Source organism: Falco naumanni, chromosome Z (genome assembly GCF_017639655.2).
Source record: "Falco naumanni isolate bFalNau1 chromosome Z, bFalNau1.pat, whole genome shotgun sequence".
Classification (NCBI taxonomy): domain Eukaryota; kingdom Metazoa; phylum Chordata; class Aves; order Falconiformes; family Falconidae; genus Falco; species Falco naumanni.
Genome location: NC_054080.1, coordinates 77,108,304 through 77,132,553, shown reverse-complemented (window position 1 = coordinate 77,132,553; position 24,250 = coordinate 77,108,304). Strand labels below are relative to the sequence as shown.

The window sequence follows — 24,250 nt, the reverse complement described above, 5'->3', positions numbered from 1 at the left end:
TTAATTTAGTTAGTTAAACCTGCAGTCTAAGCTTATAACCATTCAGTGATAAATTGAGACTGACCTGCTACCCAAGCAAGTTTTTTGATGAAGGATAGGATCAGCTCTAGGTCTCCACAGAAATACTTGTCCATTTACCATTTTCAATTAGAGAAGGCCATGAGTAAGGGAAAGCACAACATGGCTGCTTAAACTGGACAATTATACTTACAGCACCAACGAGAGAAAGCAAGCGAGGAAGTATGGGAAAGCGCACCCCAGAAATGCAGGATTTTTCAAAATCTGTCAACAACTGGTAAAATAAACCTCAAAGGATGACAGCTAATCAGACTCCTTTTACTGATCACTTTATCTGATATGATTTCTAACAGCGTATTTCAACAAATATTTACTCCCCTTTTTAGAAAAGAATGGACCGTCAATCCTCTTGAATAAAATTCCTTTTTCTGAGCAGTTGTTGTATGATGTGAATAATTATACCTACCCCTCAGTGCTTGAATGGAATCTCAACTTATCACTATTAGATGGTATCAAGCAGTATCTTTATGTACGCTTTATCTGATGATATTACCAGCTTGCAAAGGTAACCCTTGCTTCTAAGAGAAATGCTTAGACAATCTTGTGGTTTCTCTTTGTTTAAACATACAGTTACTTGTGGGAAATAGAGCCCAATCTATCTCAGTTCTTAAATCCTCCCAGAATTATCATCCCTTCCTTCAGAAGAAAAAAAAAGTGTTACCATAGCAAGTAAGTACAAATTTGTCAATATCGATAGTGGTTTTTCACCTATTATATATCACAAGTTCTCTCAGAAGATAGAAATAAACTGCCAGCTGCTGCCAAGAATACAGGGATGATATCAAGCATACATTTTCCTAGTCCACTGGGCCAAAAGAAGATTAAATCTGATTCAAGCCCTCTCATTCTCTGAGAAACATTTAACTCTTCTTATGAACAGTTGTATGTTCTTGTCATCCTGGTGCACAAACTCATCTAACTAGTGGTGTAAAATACAGCAAATTCACATTTTCATCTGCATTTTTTTTTGTTGCTTAAAGATTATATGATGAGAAAATGTGGGTTATGATAAAGAAAAGCAAGGATTGTATGCTGTTTTTCTAGGCACCTACCACTAGAATTGTAATCCTGCCTAAAGAAGGAAAGTTGCTGTTAGACTCAGTGTAACAACAATGCTGTCTTCTGTTTCTTCACTGAAGCAGCAGTGATAATGCTGTTTTTTCAGTGCGTTTGGTGCAGATATACAGTATAATCTGGAATTGCCGATTTCATGTGTTGTTTGTCATTAAACATAAAATAACTCTGATACAAAACATTTTAAAAGAAATGCCATTTGACAAAATATGGGAGTGGAGGCAAATACAAGGGGATTAAAATTTTCAAGTGGATTTAAAACCTAACAGGGGTTAACACCTGAATAAAAAATTCAAATTATTTATAAACATATTTAATGTGTCAGGACACGGAACATAAAATACTTTCTGTTCAAAACCTAAGTAAAATTAAAATGTTAGAACTTGGCATATTCCTGCTTTTCTTATTCTAACAAGCAATGTAAGACTTACTATAAATGTCAAAAGGATATGGCAATTTTTAGTTTATATTATCCAGCTCGTGCTAACATGAAATATCATAGAAGTTCAGCCACTTCCCTGCATCTATGAGAATTTGATGGTTGTGTCTGCAGAATCTTAAATCAGAGATTACCTAGTGGCTTACCATGAAGTATTATGCTGAGTTGGTGATGTGGCTGTGGTTGCAAGCTCTTTGCTGCTGCCTATCAGCCCAGGAGATGTGGCTGCATCCTTCCTAGGTCCTGAAGTCATCCCTGTGGAATGAACACAAGCCAGACATCAGAGAGTAGTAAGTTTTGGACAGATGTTTTGTGATACTGCATTAGTACAGAATGCTGGGACTAAAAGTTGCAACAGTTCTGGAGTTCCATATATACAGTCAAACAGCGATCAAGTAACTCATCAGCTGGCAGTACCGTGCATGGCATGCATTTCAGGATCACACAGAATCAAATCTGTAGAGTAAGTCACACTCTACAGCCTCCATCCTACTGCCCAAAGTTTGACAGACTTGCACCATTACCAATTCTTATAGTGGTCCACAGGAATCAGCTCTCATGACGTGCTACAAGATGTTAGCCTTCCAAGTGTAAATACCCATATAACAGTATTTTAGTTTCAATAAAATAGAACTCTTAGTCCATTCCTTCTCCACTCCCCGCCCCCCGTAACTCTTGAAGTACAAAATAATCTAGGTTGAAAGGTGAAGTCTGGAGGTCATGTAGTCCAATCCTCCATTCAAAGCAGGGACAACAGGATCAGGTTTAAGGCACTTTTCCAGTTAGGTTTTGAATGTCTCCACTGATAGTGAAACAAGCTCTCCGGGCAACTACACTGATTACAGTGTTTGACTGCCTCCACAGTGAAAAATGTTTTCTTTATAGTTCATCAGAATTCCCTGAGTTGTAACTTCTTCCCATGGTCTCTTGCTCTGGTGCTGATGACTTCCAAGAATAGTCTCCTTCCCTCTTCTCTGCACCCTCTCCTTAGGTAGCTGAAGCAAGCACAAAGATCCATGCTAAATCGTACCTTCTTAAGGCTGAACACACTCACCTTTCTCAGCCTCCCCCAGTAGGTCATATGCACCAGCTGCCTGACTGCCCTGGTTGATCTCTGCTGGACTTCCTATGGTTTGTCAGCGTTCCTCTTCCCCTGTGAAGCCCCAGACCAGACACAGCACTCTACAGATACAGTCTCACCATAGCTGATCAGAGCGGAAGTGTCACTTTATCAGCCTGATGACCACACTCTTGCTATTATAGCGCAGCATGAGGTTTAGTTACCCTATCACACAGGCACATTGCTGACTCGTATTCAGCCTGCTGTTCAGCAGAACACTCAGTTCTTTTCTGGTGAAACTGTTTTCAAGGTTGTCCTATTGGTTCTGTTAACCAAGGTTAATGAGGTTAACCAAGCCAGGTAAAAGAACTGCCATTGCCCTTTGTTGAACCTAAAGAGGCTTCTGTCAAACCTTTTTCCCAACCTGTTAGGGTCCCTTGACTCCAGCATATTGACTGCTTCCCCAGCTGGTGTTGTCTGCAAACGTGTTGAAGGTGCATCCTGTCCTGCTGTCCAGGCTGTTAATGTTAAGCAGTTAACAGCTAGCAACTGGCTGCTAGCTGGACAGATGACAACGCTTTGAGGCTGGTGGTCCAGCCAATTTTCCACCTGTCTTCCACTTTTCACCCACCCACCTGAGAACTGGATTTTGCAGATAGGATTTAGTTAGACAACTTGCATACAGGTAGTCTGAGCTAAGTGGAATATGCAAATTAGGAGTAATCTCATCTACAACACAAAAGTCTGTGGGTCTGGACTTTTTTAACCTTGACCAATTAGTTCTGTCCAACCAGCATCACTTAACCAAACAGTAAGTACAGGGAAAACTACAGCTCTCAGCAAAGCCAAATCAGTGTTAGCTCTTTAAGTAATTCTGTCATGCCCAAATATTTCTAGCTCTGTGAACAGCAACATTACCTACCATCCATGCTGAAACATGAAGAAACACAAGAAGGCTGTAATTCCAGCTTCAGTGCAAAATTTACAGGTGTTCAAGGGATTAAGACTATTTAAAATACTGCACTGATTTAAGATGTATACAAGTATATACAATATAATAAACCCACATGTTTTAAGGCATATTCTACGGAGGCAAAAAAAAACCCCAAACATAAAAACAAACAACCAGGGTTCTTATCACCCTGCTATAATGCATTGTGCTTCACTACCATGCAATGAAAAAAATCTCACCTGACAAAGAGTTAATTACCAGTGAAGGAACTCTTAGAAATATCACAGGGATATATGTTGACTGTGTGTCCCTGGTAACTTGATAATGTGCCAATCCATGATCAGAAGAGTGGGTATGCATATAAAGACTGGAAGCCTCTTGCTTAGGCTTTTGGCTTTATGATTGAGTAAGAGATATTTAGAAATCATTTCACGTGACAGTGGAATGAGGCAGCTGGATTTTAAGAAACTAATACCAAAGTAATAAAAACCTGGTGAGCACGGGAGAATATTTTCAATTCCTAATACCAGAAAAGGCTGGCACACTGTCAACATACTACATTCATAGCAAAGTAGATGTATTTCTTTGAAAAAGAAAATGTATGGACTCTGAAGTGGCCAATACAGCCTCAAGGGGACTGTTCAAAGACCCAAGTTTGAAAATATTACCAAGGCTAAAAATGGAAAACAAGAAATAGAACTAAGTAGGAATATACTGAGGCTGTTACGCTGCACAGACATAAAACAGGGATAGCAAGAAATCCTCAGTAAGTGCGTATCTAAATGAAATAATATTTAAAAATGCATCTTGAAAAAGGCATGCAGGTTGATGGACAGAAAAGAAACACCAAAGAGCAAGCAGGTCTATGAACAAATGAAGACAACTAGATCAATAACTATCTTAAAATGGCCAAGCTACTAATAATTTTAAAATATACTATGCAAAAAAATGAAGAAAAGGAATATTGGCAAGCAGGAGATAATGAAGAACAGGTTGATGTATAATACCTGCCTATATAAAGCTGATGAAAAGAAATTATCAGGGGGATAAAAAAAAAAAGATACAAATTCTTTAGTCTGAAGGATATATATTTCAGGGCTAAAGGGAATTAGTTAATGAATTTATGAAGTGACTGGTAATTATTTATGAAAAGTCATAGAGAACTGGGGTGATACAAATGACAGCAAATTAATTAGATTTGCAGGTGTTGGAAGACAGTATGAGACTGGAGACCTTGCAGATGATCTACAGAAGCAAGAAACATGGAAAAAGAATAGACACATTCACCTTTGGAAAAAAAAACCCAAAAAAAACAACAAACAACAAACGCTCATATATAGTGGGATAATATATATCCTGACACCAATGCAGAGAACCTGTAGTAGCGAAGAATAGCAAAGAACAAACTAGATTAAAGCTTTCAAGGCAAGCTACCCTCAAAGCAATTATAGATGTCTTCTAAATGGTAATGTTGAGAATACTATTTTCAATTTAGTTAACTCGGTATAAGAATGATGTAAAGCAGATTAAGGACTCATTTGAGAAAATTCAAATAGCTGTATATTTCTGTTTGAGAAACAGACGACTAAAACATGAAGAAAGTGGGGAAATACAGCAGTCTACATTTTGAAAGTGTAAACACTAAGGATGAACAAATACAGCTGATGCTGGTTCAAGCAGTAATGGGATGAAAGCACGCAAAGGGAAATCTAGGTTGATAATCATGAAAGAAACCTTTATGAATTGAATAATACTAATATTCATAATACTTAACATTTATATAGTACTTCACATCTTCAAAGTGCTTCACTAATATTAACTAATTGCTCTATTCGATTGTAGGGAAGAGTCTGCCCTCAAGGGAAGAAGTTCCAGATCCTGAATCCCTAAGAAGCTACATTAGAAAACCAAACACTATACAGAAAAATCAGCCCGTAGAAAAGTACAGATTCTATGAGCTAAAATAATTTGCCTTCTCTGCCTTTTTCTGTTACATATGGAAATGAAAGCTATGTGTGCTATACAATATTATGCAGATGCTATGGCCCCCGAAGAGATACAAAAGGGAAAAACAGTTATTTCTTTGCTTCAATGCAGAGATGTTTCAGGAAGGGTGGGAATAGGAGGACTTTAAACAGAAATGTAGAGAAGTAAAGTGCCCAATATTGCAGAATGCAGTGGATAAAATCTAGTTTAGTTTCCCAGCCCCAAAGCAAAATTTTCCAAGGCAGAAAGGAAGAGAAACACATTTCTGTACTCCAGTGCTTTTTAACTAGACAAGTTGTTAGATTTTAGTACAAATTGACATAGCTGCTGGTGACACCCAATAAAAACAATTTACTGCTGAAAAGATCAAAGCATTGAGGATTGCTTCGTCTGCTTAAAGTTTTGCTGGTAAAACTAAAAAAGTTTGGCTACAAGACACAAACACCTGCTAAAGCACAGGAATAAAAATTAAGGAGCAAACAGAAGTTGGAGACAAAAAGCAACAGTGACAGAGTAAAAGCTGATTGCCTAAGCTGTTCCAGTAAGCTTCTACCCTGAAAAGAGAGCAGAGGAGCCCCTTTCACTCCACAAGCTGTTGGGACCAGGTTAACAATGCTCTTCTCCCCATTAATAAACACCTGCGAGGAGAAATGAAAAGTGGGTTTATTAGGAAATTACCCTTTCCAAATACACTGCACTCACAGTCAGTGAGCAGCCCTGTGGGCAGTAAAGCCTTCCACCATTCCAGCATGGGAATGTTTTCCTGATTCATCACTTTATCTTCCCAAACAAAACAAAACAAAACAAAACAAATCTAAGATGACAAAGGCTGTTGAACAGGGCACCACCAAAATCTGGTAAAACTGCCTATGTTTCTGTGGAGAGATACTGTCATGAGTTGAACCATCCTGCAGATACACCCATATAATACCAGAAATAATACTGTGACCCCAGAGACTCACATCAGCACTGGCACTGCTAGGTGTGCTTGGAGAGAATCCCCATCCTGAACATACTATTTAAATAGACAACACAGATCAAGGCATGAGAAAAATAGACCTCTGTAGAAACAGGTTAACACCTGACTGTCAAGAAGTTTTCAGTGGACATGTTTCCATACACAGTTTTCAGCACTGCAGTTTTCTGACCAAAAGGCCACATTAAGGTTCGCAGCTATATGACATAGTTTCACACTTCAGGATGTCATCTCGTGCACTGCAGCAGAGTTCACTACATACTGACACAACAGATACTGACCACTGTCCAAGACAGACCACCAGGCTTGCTAGCTCAGCACTCTGATGCAGTAAGGCAAGTACTGTATTTTCACAAATTTTACCACAGAAAACAATGTTAGCATCCCTCATTTTATTTTTGTGAGATGTTACATAATTGCCTCCTAATAAACTAAATTCTGAAGCAGAAATCCCAGGTCAGCAACAGACGGAAAGATGCAGCGGAAGCAAGGACAGAGATGACTAAGTCCGGAGCTAACTAGAAATAAGAAACTTGACATTATGGCCTGGCGATCCCCAAAGATGGAAAAAACGCTTTACAAGTATGTATTTATGCTTGTTAAAGGAGTCCAAACATATAACAGAGGGCAGCCAATTAAAAAGGTACTAAATAAAGAAGACTTCAGCTTCAGTGATTAGTGCTAGGTAATTTGCCTTGCGATAAACAAGTCATTCAAATTAGTAATAGACCTGAGGTTGTTCCACAGCTTGAAAGCATTTCTCTGAATTTTATCTGGTACCACAGCAAGTACCAATGTTTATAAGTTAAATTTTGCCATGCAGCTCTACATTTTCAAAGCTAGCAATCCCAGTAAGTGCTTGCAAAAGATACCCCATCTTCAGACATTATGCTGACCACTACAATCACTAAATCAGCATAGGTTGCAGCTTCTTTGCTATGTGCAATAGCCAAGCACAGCCTGTAACATCTCTTAAGTACTACAAAATAAAATGAATGAATGAAGAAGAGGACAGGTTGGATTTTTTCCCCTGAATCTATGGAAAATAAATTACTTTTTGGGGACTATCCCTACACAAGGCACAAAACCCATCATCCAACTGCGAAAAATCTCAATTTCATCACTACAGTATATGGAAGGAGGGGGGAGAAGGAAGAAGGAAAGAGAAGAAAAAAATAATGATAGCTGAAAAAAAGGTAAAAGAAAACCATCAGTGAAAATTGCCCCTGAAACTTTGCAGAATTGTAACGGCTTTCTCTTGCTTAAATTGATTGGTGTAGCAATGTTATAAAATGACTATTAGGATTCATTGTGCACAACAGAAAGTGTGAAATGTCAGCAGACTATACAGCAAAAGTAATGGGTCCTGAACCCCTGTTAGTCAAAAATGATTTTGTTTCAAATTAGAAATTGATTTTTTTGGACACAAGCCCTTTACAGGCTTCCAACTTTTGTAGCTGTGCCTTGGAAAAGATTAACCTCAGCCACTCTTTGGGTCCAGGCTGATGATACCCTTTTGAAAGTTTCTGCACAGGGACTGCTTTTTAATGTTGGTACAGTCTTAACCAATAACACAAGTTATTTGTTCCTTTGAAAACTGCACCACATTTCTTCTCGTTTTGCCATTTTCTTTATTTTTATGCTGACATATACGGCAAACTGGCTGACAAGTTAAAATAAAAAAAAAGCTAGCTCATAATTGAACCAAGGATTATGTTCAAGGTTCAGCAGTGAAACATCCAAGCTGCTTTTGTTCCCAACCCTTTCTCTTCCTAAGAAAGACTGCTTCTCTGCTCCTTAAGTGGAGCTACTCAGCTAGTAGATTCTAGCCATACAGACATCCCTGTGTGGCAAAATACCAGGTTGTGATGGTGGAGCCATTACCTGGGGAGGAGAAGAATGTGAAGAAGATTACATTTCAAAAGCAAGCCCCACTGCACTTATTCTCTCTGCTTGCTGGGAAAGGAAAAAGAATTGTTGAAGTAGCTTTTTGAGATTAAAGGGCTATTTTTTCCCTTCCATCAGGAACACCAGCCAAGAAGATCACTTGTTATTTACAAGGTTTTCTATGTTTTCTATTATTTTAAATGTAGCTGCCTTCCCTTGGGTTGCTTTAAGCAACTGCAGTCCTCTCCCTCTAATACTGCATTTTACTGATACGCTCTTGAACACACATACAATTTCTAAATGCCATTAGCACACTCATGGCCCTGCAACGTAGTATGCTTCCTCTTACCTTTCCTTGACTTGGTGCCTTCCCTCTTGGTTTGCATCAGAAGGGTTTGCCCATCTTCCACATCTCCACCAAGACCAACTATTTTCTTCCCAGAACTGCTTCCACCACTGCTCCCTGGTGTTCTGGAGGTTTTGCTCACTGGAGATGTCCTTGGAAAATAATCTTTATGTTTCAACACCGGTACACTGGGAGGAAAGAAAGATCGTGCTATTACATGATGCATTCAGCCCTTTCAACACTGCACCCAGCCCTCTTCCCCACTTTCACTCTCCAAAGCATAACTGCCAGGCTGTCGGTTGAGCTTTTGTTGAATCCATTTTCAATGTCTGAAAGCAGGATGCCTAAGGATTGAAGAGTTACCAACCTACTTTATCACGAGTCTTTGGTTATCAGCAGCTGGCAGCACTCTGACAATTATATTTGGAGTTGTCTGGCATTTGGCACATTCCCTAAAGCATTAGGTCCTGAATTTCCTGAGTGGTTAGGTAGGACAGGATAAGTGGAATAAAGATACACAAAGTACTTTGTCCAGCACAGTGGAACAAAGAGTAATTTAAAAAATTCTCACTTTGCTAGGACAGGGGAAACAGAGAAGATTATGTGAAGAGAAAATGGGAGTCGTGGTTTGCAGAAGGAAAGCAGACCATAGAATCATAGAATTGTTTAGTTTGGGAAGGACCTTTAAGATCATCAATGCCAACTGTTAACCTAACGCTGCCAAGCCCACCACTAAACCATGTCCCTAAGCACCACATCTGCACAACTTTTAAATACCTGCAGGGGTGGTGATACATTGATTCGAGAAGAAAAGGGATAAGAGGAGCTGAGACAAAAGAGGTGAGATGAATGAACAGAGGTACGTGTAAGCAGAATAAAGAATGTATGAGCAAACTGGTGGGAGAGTATCTGGTGCAGCAAATGCAGCAGTTTGAGTAGATCAAGAAAAGAGAAAGCTAACCAGAACCATTTTAGTTCAAGATGGACTTCAGCATAAGATCATAAACACTGCACAGATACAGCCAGGATGCAAATCTGGTGACATCGAACAAGCATGGCTTCAGTCTCTGCAGACACAGGTAATCACAATACATTTTGGAAAGAAAGGAGGCTATGGAGAACCATCTTTCTCTCAGTAAAGACAACCTACCACTTTCAAATTCTGCTGTCTGGAAACAACTACTGCTGTAAATGAGATTCCCCACATGTATAAGTCATTAGTCTCATCACTGTTCTAAAAAGCAATCAAAACCATTTAAAAAATCTTTGGTTTATCCACATGAAGGAATACAATTCATACCAAGATTATATGGCTACATTTTCAATCCTGAGAGTGAATATAGCTTTCCTAAGTTAACAGAAGATTAAACACATCTTTCTCCTGTTTAAACACCAACTTTACAAGGGCTACCACTGAGTTTCTGTTATTTGAAATACAGCTTTATGGAGGCTGACTCACAAGAATTGCTCATTTGAAAGCTTACACTACGGAAGCTACTGCAATTTGAGAAAAAAGCAGCTACCTGACATTCCCATCAGAAAATGATAGCTAAATTAAAAGTTCTACATCAATGTGCTGCATAAGCCATTGTTTAATAGGGCCCACTGTGCCTGTTGGACAATTAGTATGACTCTTGTATTATTAATACAGAACACTATATAATGGCTTATGACCTGTAATAACTGGCTGAAGTGCTGGATAGCACTTCTTTGAATAACATCCGTTTACTTCAGGCCTTCAGACTTTGTGGTCACTAATAATATTGCAAAGTGCTATTAAAATTTATGGTGGACTAAATTAGTATCTTATTTGAATTATATGAAATTATTAGCCTACTAATTCCTGCAACCCAGAGTACAGCAAGAGGTGGGATTGGATCCTAATAACTGTTTAAAGAGGCTTGAAGGTGTACCACTTGACCAGATTCCTCTGATGATACAGGACTTGAGATTCCATTTGCCTGTACTTGCATGATTAACAGCACTGAAAAACACCGAGGCTGTCATTATTGGGATGCTTTCAGAGTTTGTAAAGTACATTTAATTACAACCTTCATTTCGTCTGTGAGGACAGTTACCTTTGGCTTGCAGATGAAGAGGCGATTACTTGACTAGTTCACTGCAGTACCTTTTACATGGTTGGTTACCTCTAGAATACCGAGTTTTGGTTTAAATAATGCTATGGTAAAGGTAATTCTAACAGAAAGAGACACCAATAAGAAGTTAAAGAAGCTAATTTATGGGGAAATAAGAATAGCAAGTGTATTTGTATTTAGAGCTCACTAAACAATTAATTAGAGCCAGGTTCTTTAGTATTTAATAAAAGAAAGCTCACACTAAATTTTTGCTTAAGTAAGGATGGAGTCCAATGTTAAAATGACAAACACTTAATCTGAGAGGTGTGCACACCAAAGAGGGAAAGGAATTATGCAGAGAGATACAAAAATTCAATAATTAACAATGTATGAAAATTAAACAAATAAAACATAAGGGGAGGTGGTGGTGGGGGATATCCATTTCAGAACATAGGTATTCATTCATCTGTGGAATAATTAGTAAAATGAATTATGTCACTATTGCAACCTGGAAAATTTAAGGGATCAGTTACATATGCCTAGAGAGATTAAGTGACAAAACAGGTCCTTCCCTATTTTCAAATCCAGCAATCCATCGTATCACTCAAATGCAGCGTAGTTAGTAGGACTTCCTGCAGGGCACCACAATATCCAATGAATTTCTTGTGCTATTCCCTGAAACTACACAACAAAGACGACTGTCTAAATAAAGACCTTAATAACTTACCTAACCTACATACTAAGGCAGGAGTTGTAGAGTAGCATCACCGCAAAACGAAGTGATTCTCAGCACTGCTGCCTCCTTATCAATATCAAAGTACATCACCAACAAAGGAAAACACACCTTGAACGTTTTTTCCATTTCGCCTGAGCCTCGTATCGCGATATCCCTGCTGAGTGTGAATGGCAAATTTTAAATGTCATAAAGGACCCATTGAATACTGCTAGTATTTGCATTCCTTAAAAAGTAGAAAAACATTAACCTTTTGTTTTATTGAATTAAAATGCCATGGAAATGCTGATGTAGTCTTCAGAGACTGAAATACTTTTACAAAGAAGAATAGCTGTCATTTATTAGACACAAAGAACAATTACTTGATAGGATGCTTTCTGACAAAAAGCAGATTGGTATTCTCATCATAGAAAAGGCGTTGTAAAAAAACCCAGCACAGACCTCTGAGACTTGAATAATTTAAAGCTGCATTTGGTGCAATTTGAATTTTTCTTTAGGGAGGCAAAGTTAAATACCTTTAATTTGTTCTAATTATTTCAAATTTGCAAGTTAATTATGGCTGATCATTAAATAACAAAAAGGACTATCGTCTCCATAGAGTTTTACCTCCTACCCTCTGCATTACTTAAGCTAGATTTTAGTATGCATGAATTAACTTTCTAAATAATCACACGGTTTGACTAAATGGCTCAGTAAAATGAGCTCTGATCCTCAGAATAAGCATTAATGGACATTAGAAAGGCTATTGGGACCCATGTTACTTACATTATAAGTATTTTTAATGGGGTCTTATTTACTAATCTTTATGTACTGTTCAAGTTAGGGCACCATATAGATACATTATTCTGCTTTAATAGAGGAAAGTCAGTTCTTCAAGATACTAAAACAAATGTCCATTTAGAGGCAACTAAATTCATTTTTAAATTAAAGCAAGAAAACTCTGATATAATTCAACTTCTTTTAGCTGCGCATCCTGACGAATCAATCCAACATAATGGTAGCCTTGGTCTGCAAATGGAGTTTTACAGATCTACTGAATCACTAAGCAGTTTGCCACAGAGTAGCATTTACTATCAACATGTGTACATCCATGAGGTTTCATATCTTCTGTGCTCCATACCTAGCACTCACCTGACGGGTTCCCAGTCATCGGTCCCAAATTTGGATGCTCACCTTTCACCGAACTCTGATCTTTCCATGCGTTTTTCACTGCAGATCAGTGGCATCCAGAGAACCTGACTACATTATAACCAGTCAGAAACCAAAAATGTGAGGCAATTCATGCCTCCAGTATATATGTTCAACAGATGGCTGCCTTAATGGTACCCTACTGCACCCTGTTGAGGCAAGGGCTTGGGAATTTAACTATTATCAAACTAACAGATTGCCATGGTAGGTTAGCTCTGAAAGCAAACATGTTGGAATGTTATTTTCCTGTTCCACAATTTCTGTTTTAAAAATAAAATAATTAACAGTTCATGTGTGCAATCTGCTGCAACTATATCAGGCCAAGAATGCATAACACTTAATGATGCAAAACTGGTGATAAGTAGACAACCCAAGCAATACGTTTTTGTAGCTGGAACCTCTATTGCCATTTCAGATGCAGTCTGACAAACAGGCTGAAAATTGCTTCCCCTCCGCCACTTTGGCTGGGAGCTTTCAGCCAGATCAGCTTCCAGAGACAGCTCGGTACAAAGCAGCAGTATCACATGTGCTGGGACAAAGAAGGTGGTGTCAATGTATCATGAGATCTTCCTTTCAGCAGGGGTCTAAATTTATATCACTTTAAAACAAGTTATCAAACCACACTTTTGAAAAGCATCAGTTCCAAAGTGAGACTGCCTGGGAAGTCAGTTGTCTGCAGAGAAAATAAAAAATATTTAGGGGGAGAAAAGAAGGACTGTAGAGTTGGAATGAGTGGACCTAGGAAGCAACAATAGTGGTCTCCTGAAAAACCACAGATTTTTCAGTCCCCTCAAGTGTACCATGTTGCTGTTTGTAAACCCCGACTTTCACAACTATCAAGTGCCTCAGACTTTCCAAGATTTTTTTTTTCCAACAATGTGTCAAGTGTGTGTGAATACCCTAATCTGGAAGGCAAAGATAAGAAACTAACAGACTAAAGAAGCTGAGCCCCTGGACAGCAAACTGGTAGGCAGAGGTGTAAGAGAACTGGAACTGACTCCCAAATACTTGACTGAGAAAAGGAGACACCTGAAGTTAGTGCATACACCGTGTGCGTGTGCTCAGAGCTAATCATGAGGAAAACCCTGACAAGAGGTCGAACTTACGGCCCCTTCTTAGCACAATTCCATCCACAACCTGGAGTCCTCTCCTGAGGGGACAAGTTCTGCCCCTTCTTTCCAGTGGAGCTAGGGAGAAACATGTCAAGATGTACAAGCCAGCACAGCAGCACATGGAAAAGACAAAGGAGATGGGTGCACTCACTACTGCTTTGCGTAGGGTGTGCAACTCTACAGCATAGCTGCGTAGACCTGGAAGGGAGGTAAGAGTGTTGCAGGCAAGGAGGAGAACCACAGCACGAATTTCAGGGCAATCTCTTATCCCTGAATGCCACCACCCTTCCATTCCTTGGAACAAAAGCAACCTGCTCATGTCAGCAGATCAGCAACCTTAAAAACACGCTGTTAAAAATCTAAAGCCTATCATATTGAAACACAAAGTTCTTGAAAAAAAATCAGCATAATTTTAAGCTAACATTTGTAAAACTAAGCTTAACATTTTTCCCCTCCTTCAAAAAGCAAGAAAAATATCCTATTCTAATACAGACCTTGAAAGCCATATTCAAGCCTAGAGTGAGATTTCATGGCCCAATTATGAAATCTGGCATTGTGAGGCTTATGTTAGATGCATCAGCATGTTAATGACACCGCTGGGATCCAGCGCATGTTAATAAGAAACAGCTGCTTTCCTTTCCAGAGAGCATATTCATTTATAGTTTTGAGATCACAGAATCATCGAATGGGTCGGGTTGGGCTGGGAGGGACCCTCGGAGGTCGCCGGGCCCAACCCGCCAGCAAGGGGCAGGGCCGTCTCAAGTAGAGGAGGTTCTGAGAGCCCCGTCCAGGCTGACCTGGGAGGTTTCCAGGGACGGGGCACGTCCCACCTCTGTGGGCAACGTGTTGCAGCGTTTTGCCTCCCTGCTGGTTGCAGCGCGCTGCCTTCCTTGTACGGAGCGTGAGCCACCCCTCGTTTGGTTTGAAGCCGGTCCCCGCTGTGGTGTGGCTGCAGGCCCTTTGACCAAGTCGGTGGCCATTGTTCTGGTGAGCCCTCTGGAAGTGCTGAAAGGCCGCAGTAAGGCCTCCGCGGGGCCTTCCCTGCTGCAGGCTGAAGAAGCCCATCTCTCTGAGCCTTTCCTCGTAGGAGAGGCGTTGCAAGGCTCTGACGGTGTTTGTGGCCCTCCCCTGGACCCACCTGAACAGGTCCATGATCTTTGGGACCAAGTGCATTTCCTTGCTCACAAGTTTTTCTAGAAAAAAGGCAGGAGGGCACAGACAGGCAGGAGAACACCTCAGCAGCCAACAAGAGCCCTGGAACTGAAATACAAATATTACCAGATCTACTTGTAATGAAAGATTTTTTCATCACAGAAAATAGACAGTGATTTCCTACAATCTACATGTTATTGTGCACACAATATATTGCTGGGGAGCGATGCAAGAGCTTTCATCTCTTAGTCCTCTTCAGGTTCGGTGCCCTCAAATCCAGTAATGTCTGTGGCTGTATCAGGTTTCTCTGTTCAGTTTTTTGTTGGTTTGGGGTTTTTTTTGCATCTTTTTTTGTCCTGATGAACTGTCTCTCTTGGGCTCACTACATTTGGTTTACTTTTATCTTGTAGGAGTTATACTGGCCACTATGCTAAAAACTTTTCCATACCTCAAGCTGTACCAGGGTATAGTAATCCACAGCACAGCTTCTCCAGACCACCCTTTCAGAGACCACTTCCTTCCCCATTCCCACAGTGACTGGGGCTCAGTTACTTAATTCCACAAACAAGAATTGAAGCCACATATGCTCTTAATTAGCAATGACCTATTAGATCATACCAGCCACAGGTGAAACCCTGGCCTCATTGAATCAATCAGAATACTGCCTTTATCTTCAATGAAGTCAGGACTTCACTTAGTACACACGGTTAGAGGTCCATTTGTAGCAAGTACTAAGCTAAATTTCACCTAAAAATATATTCATGCCTTCCCTTTGAAGCCCTGTCCTCATTCTGCTTTAAGTTAGCTATATTTCAGCTCCCTACCAGCACCTTTCCCATATATCTTAGTTTTCCTAACAAACAGCAAAATGAGCTCTGATTACTTTTCTTTCTTTTTTTCTTAATCCAAAGAAAATTCCAGCATAAAGGTTTTCAGATGGTCATAGAGAAATGGCTGGCAAAGCTTTAGCAGGACAAAATGCTGTGATTGTGTGTTTGGCCTTTCTTATAGGCCAGAGCAGAGCAGCTGTCGTTCCAGCAAGCAGTGCTGTCAGCCTTCACAAAAGGAAGTCATGTAAATGTCAAGTCACAGGTATAAAAACAATCCTTCACAACAGCATCTGTATATCTGAAAAGCCTGCCTAGCTGTCAACCGTGAAAGTACCATAAGGAATGATGCAAAAGCCTGTTTAGTACAAAGTTTTTGAACTAAATCCAAACTGCTCCAGTAGATCAAGCCATGTCAGACTCTCCTTCAGAAGGAGAATCACATGCTCCTCAGCAAAGTGAATGCCTATCTTAGTGCCTTATCCAGCTTTACTATTGTTTGTCTGAAAGCCAGTCCCATTCACAAGGTGTCCGTTAAAATGCCATATGTAAGCTATCTCCTGAACAAACATCCCCCAAATTAGATTGCAATTTGGTTGTGATAAAGGCATAGAACAACAATGCATCATCCCTTCTCAACTTGGCTCACCTAGGACAAAAGACTTTACAGTAGATGGGCTGCACTGCAAAACAGGCTGTGGCTGAGCTGTTGCTGCAGAGATCAGTCTGTGTGTGCAGGTGAACACGTGCTTGGTGCAAAAGTCCTTAGGTTTTCCTTCACTACCAGTACATAAGCAGTCTCTCCTCCGTAGGAGTTTCCAGACAGACTGATAGGTGTTGGCAACAGGAGCCTTCAGTAAATGAAAAGCAATTGCAAAAGCCCTTTTTCTGACCATAGATCACATCTGGGAGCAATTGTTTGCTAAGCGTAAGTGACACAACAAGAGTTGGAAAGTAGGTACTCAGGGGGTTTCCAATGTGTCCTACTAACAAGATCTTTTGAAAAGATGCCTAATAAGAGCACCAGATATTTAAGATTGCACTCTTGTGTGCAAGTATTATGAACAGTACGCGTGCACAGAAAATCGGAGTTTTGGAGGATCCTGTAGTGCCTATATGAGAACAGAAGAGTTATAAAAGACATAACATCTAGAGCTGCTTCCGTTCATTGCCAAAGTTGCATGTGATAGGTGCTGACTTTCAATACTCAGTATACAGGCATAATGAATTATCATCCTGGGTTTATAAGTGAGGAAATAAAGAAACATATAGTTACAAACTTCTCACGCTGACAGCAATGAAAATTAATAACCACTAACCTGGGCAAACACATACACACCTAAGGATCCTGAGATGACCTTTCAAGTCACTGACAGCTCCCCTGATATCAGGGAACACACTGCAGGGAAAGCCTTTCATAAATCCATCAAATTCCATATAAACAGAATTAGAGGTTTTCTCTTTCCTGGTCTTCTGAAGGCTGCTGTCTTGAAACTGATTTCTCTAGTGATTAGGAAGCATTACCACTGAAACCAACACGGAAGCACCCTTACAGGACCCATCTTTTTCCATGAAAGTTCTGTCCTCTTATTCTAAAAATTTTTGTCTCTACCACATGATGGTTGAATCTAGATTACTGTTGGTTTTTACAGTTATACAGGTCAGTTAGTGTTGAAGTCTTACAATTCCTGGGAACAGTGAGTCTGGAGACACTAATCCTTTTCTTATTCCAAAAAGCAATCAAAGGCTCAGTGTGCTGGCACAGGCTCAGTTCAGGTACAAAGCATAGCTCTAACATGATGCCAGTGTGTTTCCTTGCATCACACTGGCTCCTCAGCCAAATATAAACATGATGTGGTTTTTTATTCTTGTTTTATAGTGATCAAAACCAATGACATGTTAGAATATAGCCACAACTGCAACTATAAATGTACATGGCATCCTAAATGCTTTCATACTCTGATCTTTTAAAATGGTGTCATATACTATCCCATTTCTGTTGGAAACACCCCTCCTGATGCATCTTTACACTTCATCAGCCTTTTTTCCATTAAATCACATCTGTAGGACATGGTCACTATGATTAAGGATTATATTAATGATTTACTACTACACTAATACTCATCTATATTATATTGCTTAGTAAAATGAAAACACTGAGATTGTTTATTGATCTGCTTTTAAAAAAATCTTATAACCCAAAAAGAAGTAAATAGAGAAGTTAGACTTTGGACTTTACTCAGATTAGTGGATTACCATACCCAACAGGTGTAGATTTGACAAGGTAGCTACTATGGTTTAGCCCTGGCCAGCAACCAAGCCCCAGGCAGCTGCTCAGTCACTTCCCACTCAGTGGGATGGAGGAGAGGATTGAAAGAGTAAAAGTGAAAAAACTTGTGGGTTGAGATAAAGATAGCTTAATAGGTAAAGCAAAAGCTTTGCACGCAAACAGAGCAACACAAGGAATTCATTCACCACTTCCCATTGCAGGCAGGTGTTCAGCCATCTCCAGGACAGCCAGGCTCCATCACACGTAATGGTTACTTGAGAAAACAAATGACATAAGGCCAGATGTCCCCCCTCTTCCTTCTTCTTCTCCCAGTTTATATACTCTGCATGACATCATATAGTATGGAATATCCCTTTGGCTGGTTCAGGTCAGCTGTCCTGGCTGTGTCCCCTCCCAGTCTCTTGTGCCCCTCCAGCCCTGTATAAACATTACCCAGCAACAACCACAAACATCAGTGTTTATCAACACTGTTCTCACATCAGAGCCAAAACACAGCACTGCACCAGCTACTAAGAAGAAAGTTAACTTCATCCCAGCTGAAACCAGGACAGTAGTACTTGGGAAAGATTTGAAATACCACTTTTGGCCACTACCGTTGCCTTGAATCTACTTTAAATTATATATTTCATAAAGCATGTTTGATGACTAGTGACTGAAAAATCAGGTCTTTATTGCAAGTGCAATACAGAGTTAAGGCACCTAACTGATGGCACACACCTCTCAAAACCATGGCCTGGGCCCCACAAAGAACACCATACTGATGACCCCTGGTGCACGGATTTTATATGGATGTCACAGTACCACTGCACATTGACTCAACCAGGGTGCTTACAGAACAGATCTAACATGTTTTTGTACTCTCATATTCAGAAAATAAAGAGACAATGGAAATGAAGCCATGCAGGAACCACTGCCTTCTAGGAGGTACGTATCAGCGAGACACGTACTGGCATGCTCTGATGTCCAGTACCAAGGGAAGGAATGGAAAGAAGAGATCCTGGCATAAGGCTGTGTGCAGTAAAGCTGTGTGCTCTGCCTGGGCTCTTGGCTGCTAGTTCCCTTCCCCTAGAAAACTGAACATGAAAACTATACCATGGATTTTTGTAGTCCAGCAAAAAAGTGATTCTTACCGTACTACAGCTGCCACTATTGATCTTAGGTCGTGGAAGTCTACCTTTGCACATGTCTGTTATAACCAGACTGGAAATGTCTGCCCAGATCCGTTGCCACCACTGCTACTCTGAGAATGTGATGTGGGTTTAGAGGCTTGCATTATTTGTGTTGCCGAACCGCCTCAGCCCTACTGAGTCTACCGCCGGTATATAAATTTAGCCCATCTCTGAGAGACATGATTTTCTCAAAAAGGATGCAAGATGTAGATAGAGATTAAAGGAGCACAAAATTAAAAAGGAAAAAAAAGATTGATCACACATGGATCAGACAGAAGGGCACGTAGTTACACAAAGAAGTAAAGCGTGGTGCTATTGGCCAAAGTCTGAAGATACTTGCATATTTTTAAGTTTCATCTTGTACGTGCTAGAAAACATAAGTAAACTCTTCTACACAGAACAGTTAATTTGTCACTGCAGTTGAGTTGTAAGACTTCTGTCCCTAGGTCACCAATGAAATCTTTTGAGTATGATTTAGATTCCAGGTGGACTTACCAGGCAGAGACCATCCTTGTGGTCAGTGGAAAGAGATGCATTAGTTTGAAACTCACCAAATTAGAATTGAGGGTGGGGAGGAAAAAAACCCATCAATTAAACTCTGAAAAAAAACTTTGAAAAAGCTCTGGGGAAAAAAAAGTGCTCAAAGAGGTAGGATCTGAAACAAGAAAGACATAGAACAGACACAGGCAGAAGTCAGCATGACATGACTGAGTGGTTCCAAAAGCCACAAAAAATTAGGGAATGCGATAGAAGCACATGGCCGAAAGTTCATGCAACACACAACAAAGCACTAAGTCTCAAGTAACTGGAAGAGTAAAGAAAAGAAGGTGGCAGAGAAAATAAGCAGCTTTGTGAGTTTCCGCACAGCCCCACAGACTGATCCTGTAGACATCCCACTTTCAAAGGAGGGTTTCAGAGAAGCAACGGTGACAAGATCTGAGTAAGTAGCCAATATACACATTTGGAAAACTTATTTTAAAGGAGAGGAATGAATAATGAGCAACACAAGATGACTTTATGGTAGTAAAGGTGCAAGATGAAAGACTAGAGCAAGAGGTGATGTTTTAACTGTTGCCACACTGAAAGCATGTTTTTTTGCTGCAAAGGAAAAGGAAGCTGCAGTAGCTGTCAGCAGCCCAGATGCACATGGAGGAGAGTGACCCCAAGGTTACAAGCCTGAGCGACAGGGAGGATGTGGCATTATCAAAATCAGAAGTGAAGGCAGATTCAGGAGAAAAAGTAAATTCTGGTTTGGCCAGATTAGGATTGATATCGAGGCAAAACAAGCAGGATTATGTGTCAGGGAGGCAGTCATATACGCAAAAGTAGACGAAACAGAGCAGAGAGTTTAAGAATTATTGGCAGAGAGACGACAGCCGAATCTGTATAGCTGGATGTTGTCATCCAGGAACATGGGTACAGAAATCTCCAGGCAAATCAAGGAGCGACTAAATCCCTTCCCTGCCACCTCACAGAGGTTCCTACTTAGTTCCCAAAGAAATAATCTAAAATAGTGCTGCAAAAACATGCATTAAAAAAACTGTCTCTCCATAAAATCTAAAGATCATACTGTTTCTAAAACTAGGGCAACCACAAAATGAAAGTTAACCTGAACAATAACTTTAGCTAAACTTCAGGTCACATGCATTTAATATAATGAGATGAAGAATATGAAAAGGCCATTCATAATGGAATTCATCGAGTTAGGAATGCCATGCTTAGCTGCCTTATAACATATAATTAATGATCCTATAAAAATCCAGCAGTACGAACTCTCCCGGCTGCCCGCAGAACTGTTCTTTATGCTGGATAGGGCAAGCAAGCATCTGCTTCCACAAATACTGCCCTTTGAGAAGCTGAAAAGCTTTTTTTGCCCCGCTCCATCAGGGACCACGCTGCCATTTCCATGACATACTGAGCTTTGAACCATTACCCAAAGTCAGACTATAGCATTTGGCGACCCAGTACACATCTGTCATGATAGATTGGTTATTGGTGAAATGTTAAAGAAAAAGTCATTAACCCTTTTCTATTGCTCCTAAAACTCCACCTTCCTCCAGATTATTTATAATCCCCACTAAACCCACCCTCTTTTTATAGTCTTTTAAGACAACAGAGAAATACGTACTGTCTGGAGAGATGTCTTGCCTTATACCACTCCCAACCATTTGGTACAACAAAAGATGTTCTCTCTCTATCAAAAGGCCTGATCCCTCCTGAAGCCTTGATGCTCAGATTCAAGGTTAAAGGATTAAGGCCTGAAGCACTGAGTACCAGAGGAAAGGAAGCCAAATATCAAAAGAAACACAAAAATCAATCCTCTTCACCACAGGAGCAGTGTGAAGAACAAATCAGCTGGGCTGAATGTAAAATTTTCTCTGCATGGCTCTCAAAAATTAGCACTGTTACAGATGTAACGGGCAGTTCTGCAAAGCCTCAGCACCCATGCAAAGCCACAGAGTTCAGCTCAATGCATGAGTACAGTCTGGAAAGTTTTATGTCAGTGGCAAATACACAGAGTCCACTTCAGTGAAAGTGAGAGCTGGAGAGCAAGCGATAGCACACGTGCCGTTATCTTTATATGTTGCCTGTACATCTGCAAGTGGCAAGATCTAATATTTACTGGAGTTTGCCTTTTGCTTCTATTCTCTATTTGCTGAAGTGCAGCCAAGGTCACAAAAGGGGTGGGGGAGTGGGTTTTAGCTTAGTGCAGCTGTGATCATGGCCAGAACAGCAGGGTACAGAGGATTTCTTGCTTAACTTTGTAATACCAATAGCTTTTGTTCTTAGTCCTGCCCCATCAGTTCTGATATAAGCTTTTAAATGGCATGAAAGTTGTGCGGGTGGGTTTAAAATCTCCTAATTTAAAACTACCTTCCAGAACATTTTGTTTTATAAGGTTTTTCATAACTTTTCCAACTCAGAAATTTCTGGGACATATGAATATCTAGATTAAACATCATTTTCTCTTCATCCAAGATTACATACAAAAATAAAAAGTAACAAAATGATATGTCTGAAAAAGTAATCCACTCCAATTTGTAAAAATAGAATTCAGGTTTTCAAAATTCAGTCAGTAAACTAACAGTGTCTACATTTTCCCATAAAGGAGGCATCTGCAAATGACTTGCAAAAATGTCTCTCACTGTCTGCAAGTGTTGGCAAGGAACAAACTCCTTCAGAAGATATATGAATTTTAAATATTTCAACCCAAACAAAAAAAAGATCTCCAAGCATTTTCAGTTCTGGTATGTGATATTACAGAACTATACCCATGCAGAAGACTGGCAGGAAATGCAAGTTTTGTGGAAATACCAAAACGCTTGAATTTCAGCAAGCCTGTTTTCACTGATTGCCATCCTACACTTAGCAGTGTTTCTAACATCAGAGTTCCTGTCCTTTTTGAAGACCTCACCTACAGGTTGCCTCCTCCTGCCTGCAGAAACTACTTACTGTTATCTCCTACTTACATCTTACTTATACCTCAAGTCTACCAGTAGGCTTCCTGGTCAAGGTTACTTTGGACTGTAGTGAAATGATGTAATACTGCTGTGTGCAGCACACGTGATCATGGGAACAGAATCAGCATAATTCCAGTAACTGTTAGACAGGCAGCTTCAAAACCCTGTTGCAGTTGAAAGCAAACCTGAAAATGAGATTAATGAAGCAACCAGGTCAGCAGAAATGAACTCCTTGCTCCCCGGTCTGATAAGGATCACTGACTACCTCAAAAAAAATTTGGAAAAAAAAAAAAATGAATGCATAGATACACGTAAAAAATTGCCACACACACCCATTCAGCAATATGCTTTTAGTAACCACATAAGAACAAAAGCCCTCACCCTGCGCAAGAAAACCTACCACCTTGGAGTCTGCACGTGGTACTAATGGAGCAGAAATGTTTATCTAACTCCGACTATACTCTCCTGTTACGTCTCAACAGACTCCAGCAGCCACCTGTTGCAGGGATGCTGTGCCTGTATATAGCCAGACAATGCCATGAGAGAAAAACTCGTATCTACACCTAACTCAGCATTTGCACTATTCGCAGATCTGCAAGCACTTTTTTTTTTACCAGACAATCCAGTGTTCACTCCACATATATTCTATCTAAAAATGATACAAACTTCAATGTAAAATTATCTAGAACAAGAAAGTAATTTGGTGTTAAAAGGAGCACTAACACGTGAGTAAGCAGCTTCCAGATACACAGATTTTATGGGCCATTTGCAAGCACAGTTGATTTCAGCCCAATTTAATGTGCCAGCCTGCCAAAACAGCAAAAAGATGGGGGAAAAAAAAATCACAACAAAGTGTATGCAATACATTCCTAAAAGTTGGCCAAGTACTATATAGACACATCTCAGGAGACCAAACACAACTCAAAGATAAAATGAAGCCTGGGAGGTCTTGGGACAAGCAGCCAGTTGTGGCGTTGGTAACAGCTTCTCCCCCAGAGGCTCCGGACAAGAGTAACAGGGGTGATGCTGGCCAGCGTGAAGAACTGACAAGAAAACTCCAAATGGGAAACAAAATGGATGCTACCGTTCCCACCTATTTTTAAATACCAGTTCTCTTAAAAAACGGGAGTAACGGGGCTAGTGCAGGTCAGGTCAGAGGTTGCAGAGCATGTGATTTGTATTTTATTTTTAAATTAGTTGAGCGGGGCAGGGGCGATTGTGTGAACAAACCTGGATATGCCTGGGACAGCAGGGGGAGCTGCGAGCCTGTGTTCCTCTGCATGTCTGTTTAATTGCATTGACTGACTGGACAAAAACACAGAACTATGCCTGCACATCACCATAGAAAGACGCCTGCATGTCTAACAAGCCGCCAACAAAAATCGAGTTCATAACAAAGCATTAAACAAGGAGCAAGAGATAATTGTCACCTTCTCTCACAAGAT

The 24,250-nt window shown here is 40.2% G+C and overlaps 1 protein-coding gene across 2 annotated transcripts in view; it reads right to left on the bottom strand.

The window, feature by feature from the left end:
• KIAA1328 (KIAA1328 ortholog) overlaps positions 1 to 24,250 on the bottom strand; it is a 188,001-nt gene that overhangs the window by 28,466 nt on the left and 135,285 nt on the right. For both annotated transcript variants that reach the window (XM_040579275.1, XM_040579276.1), the window contains 2 exons: positions 8,802 to 8,986; positions 1,738 to 1,846 (listed from right to left, as the gene is read on the bottom strand). In XM_040579275.1, the coding sequence (XP_040435209.1) occupies positions 1,738 to 1,846; positions 8,802 to 8,986 (294 nt within the window). The remainder of the gene's footprint in view (positions 1 to 1,737; positions 1,847 to 8,801; positions 8,987 to 24,250) is intronic.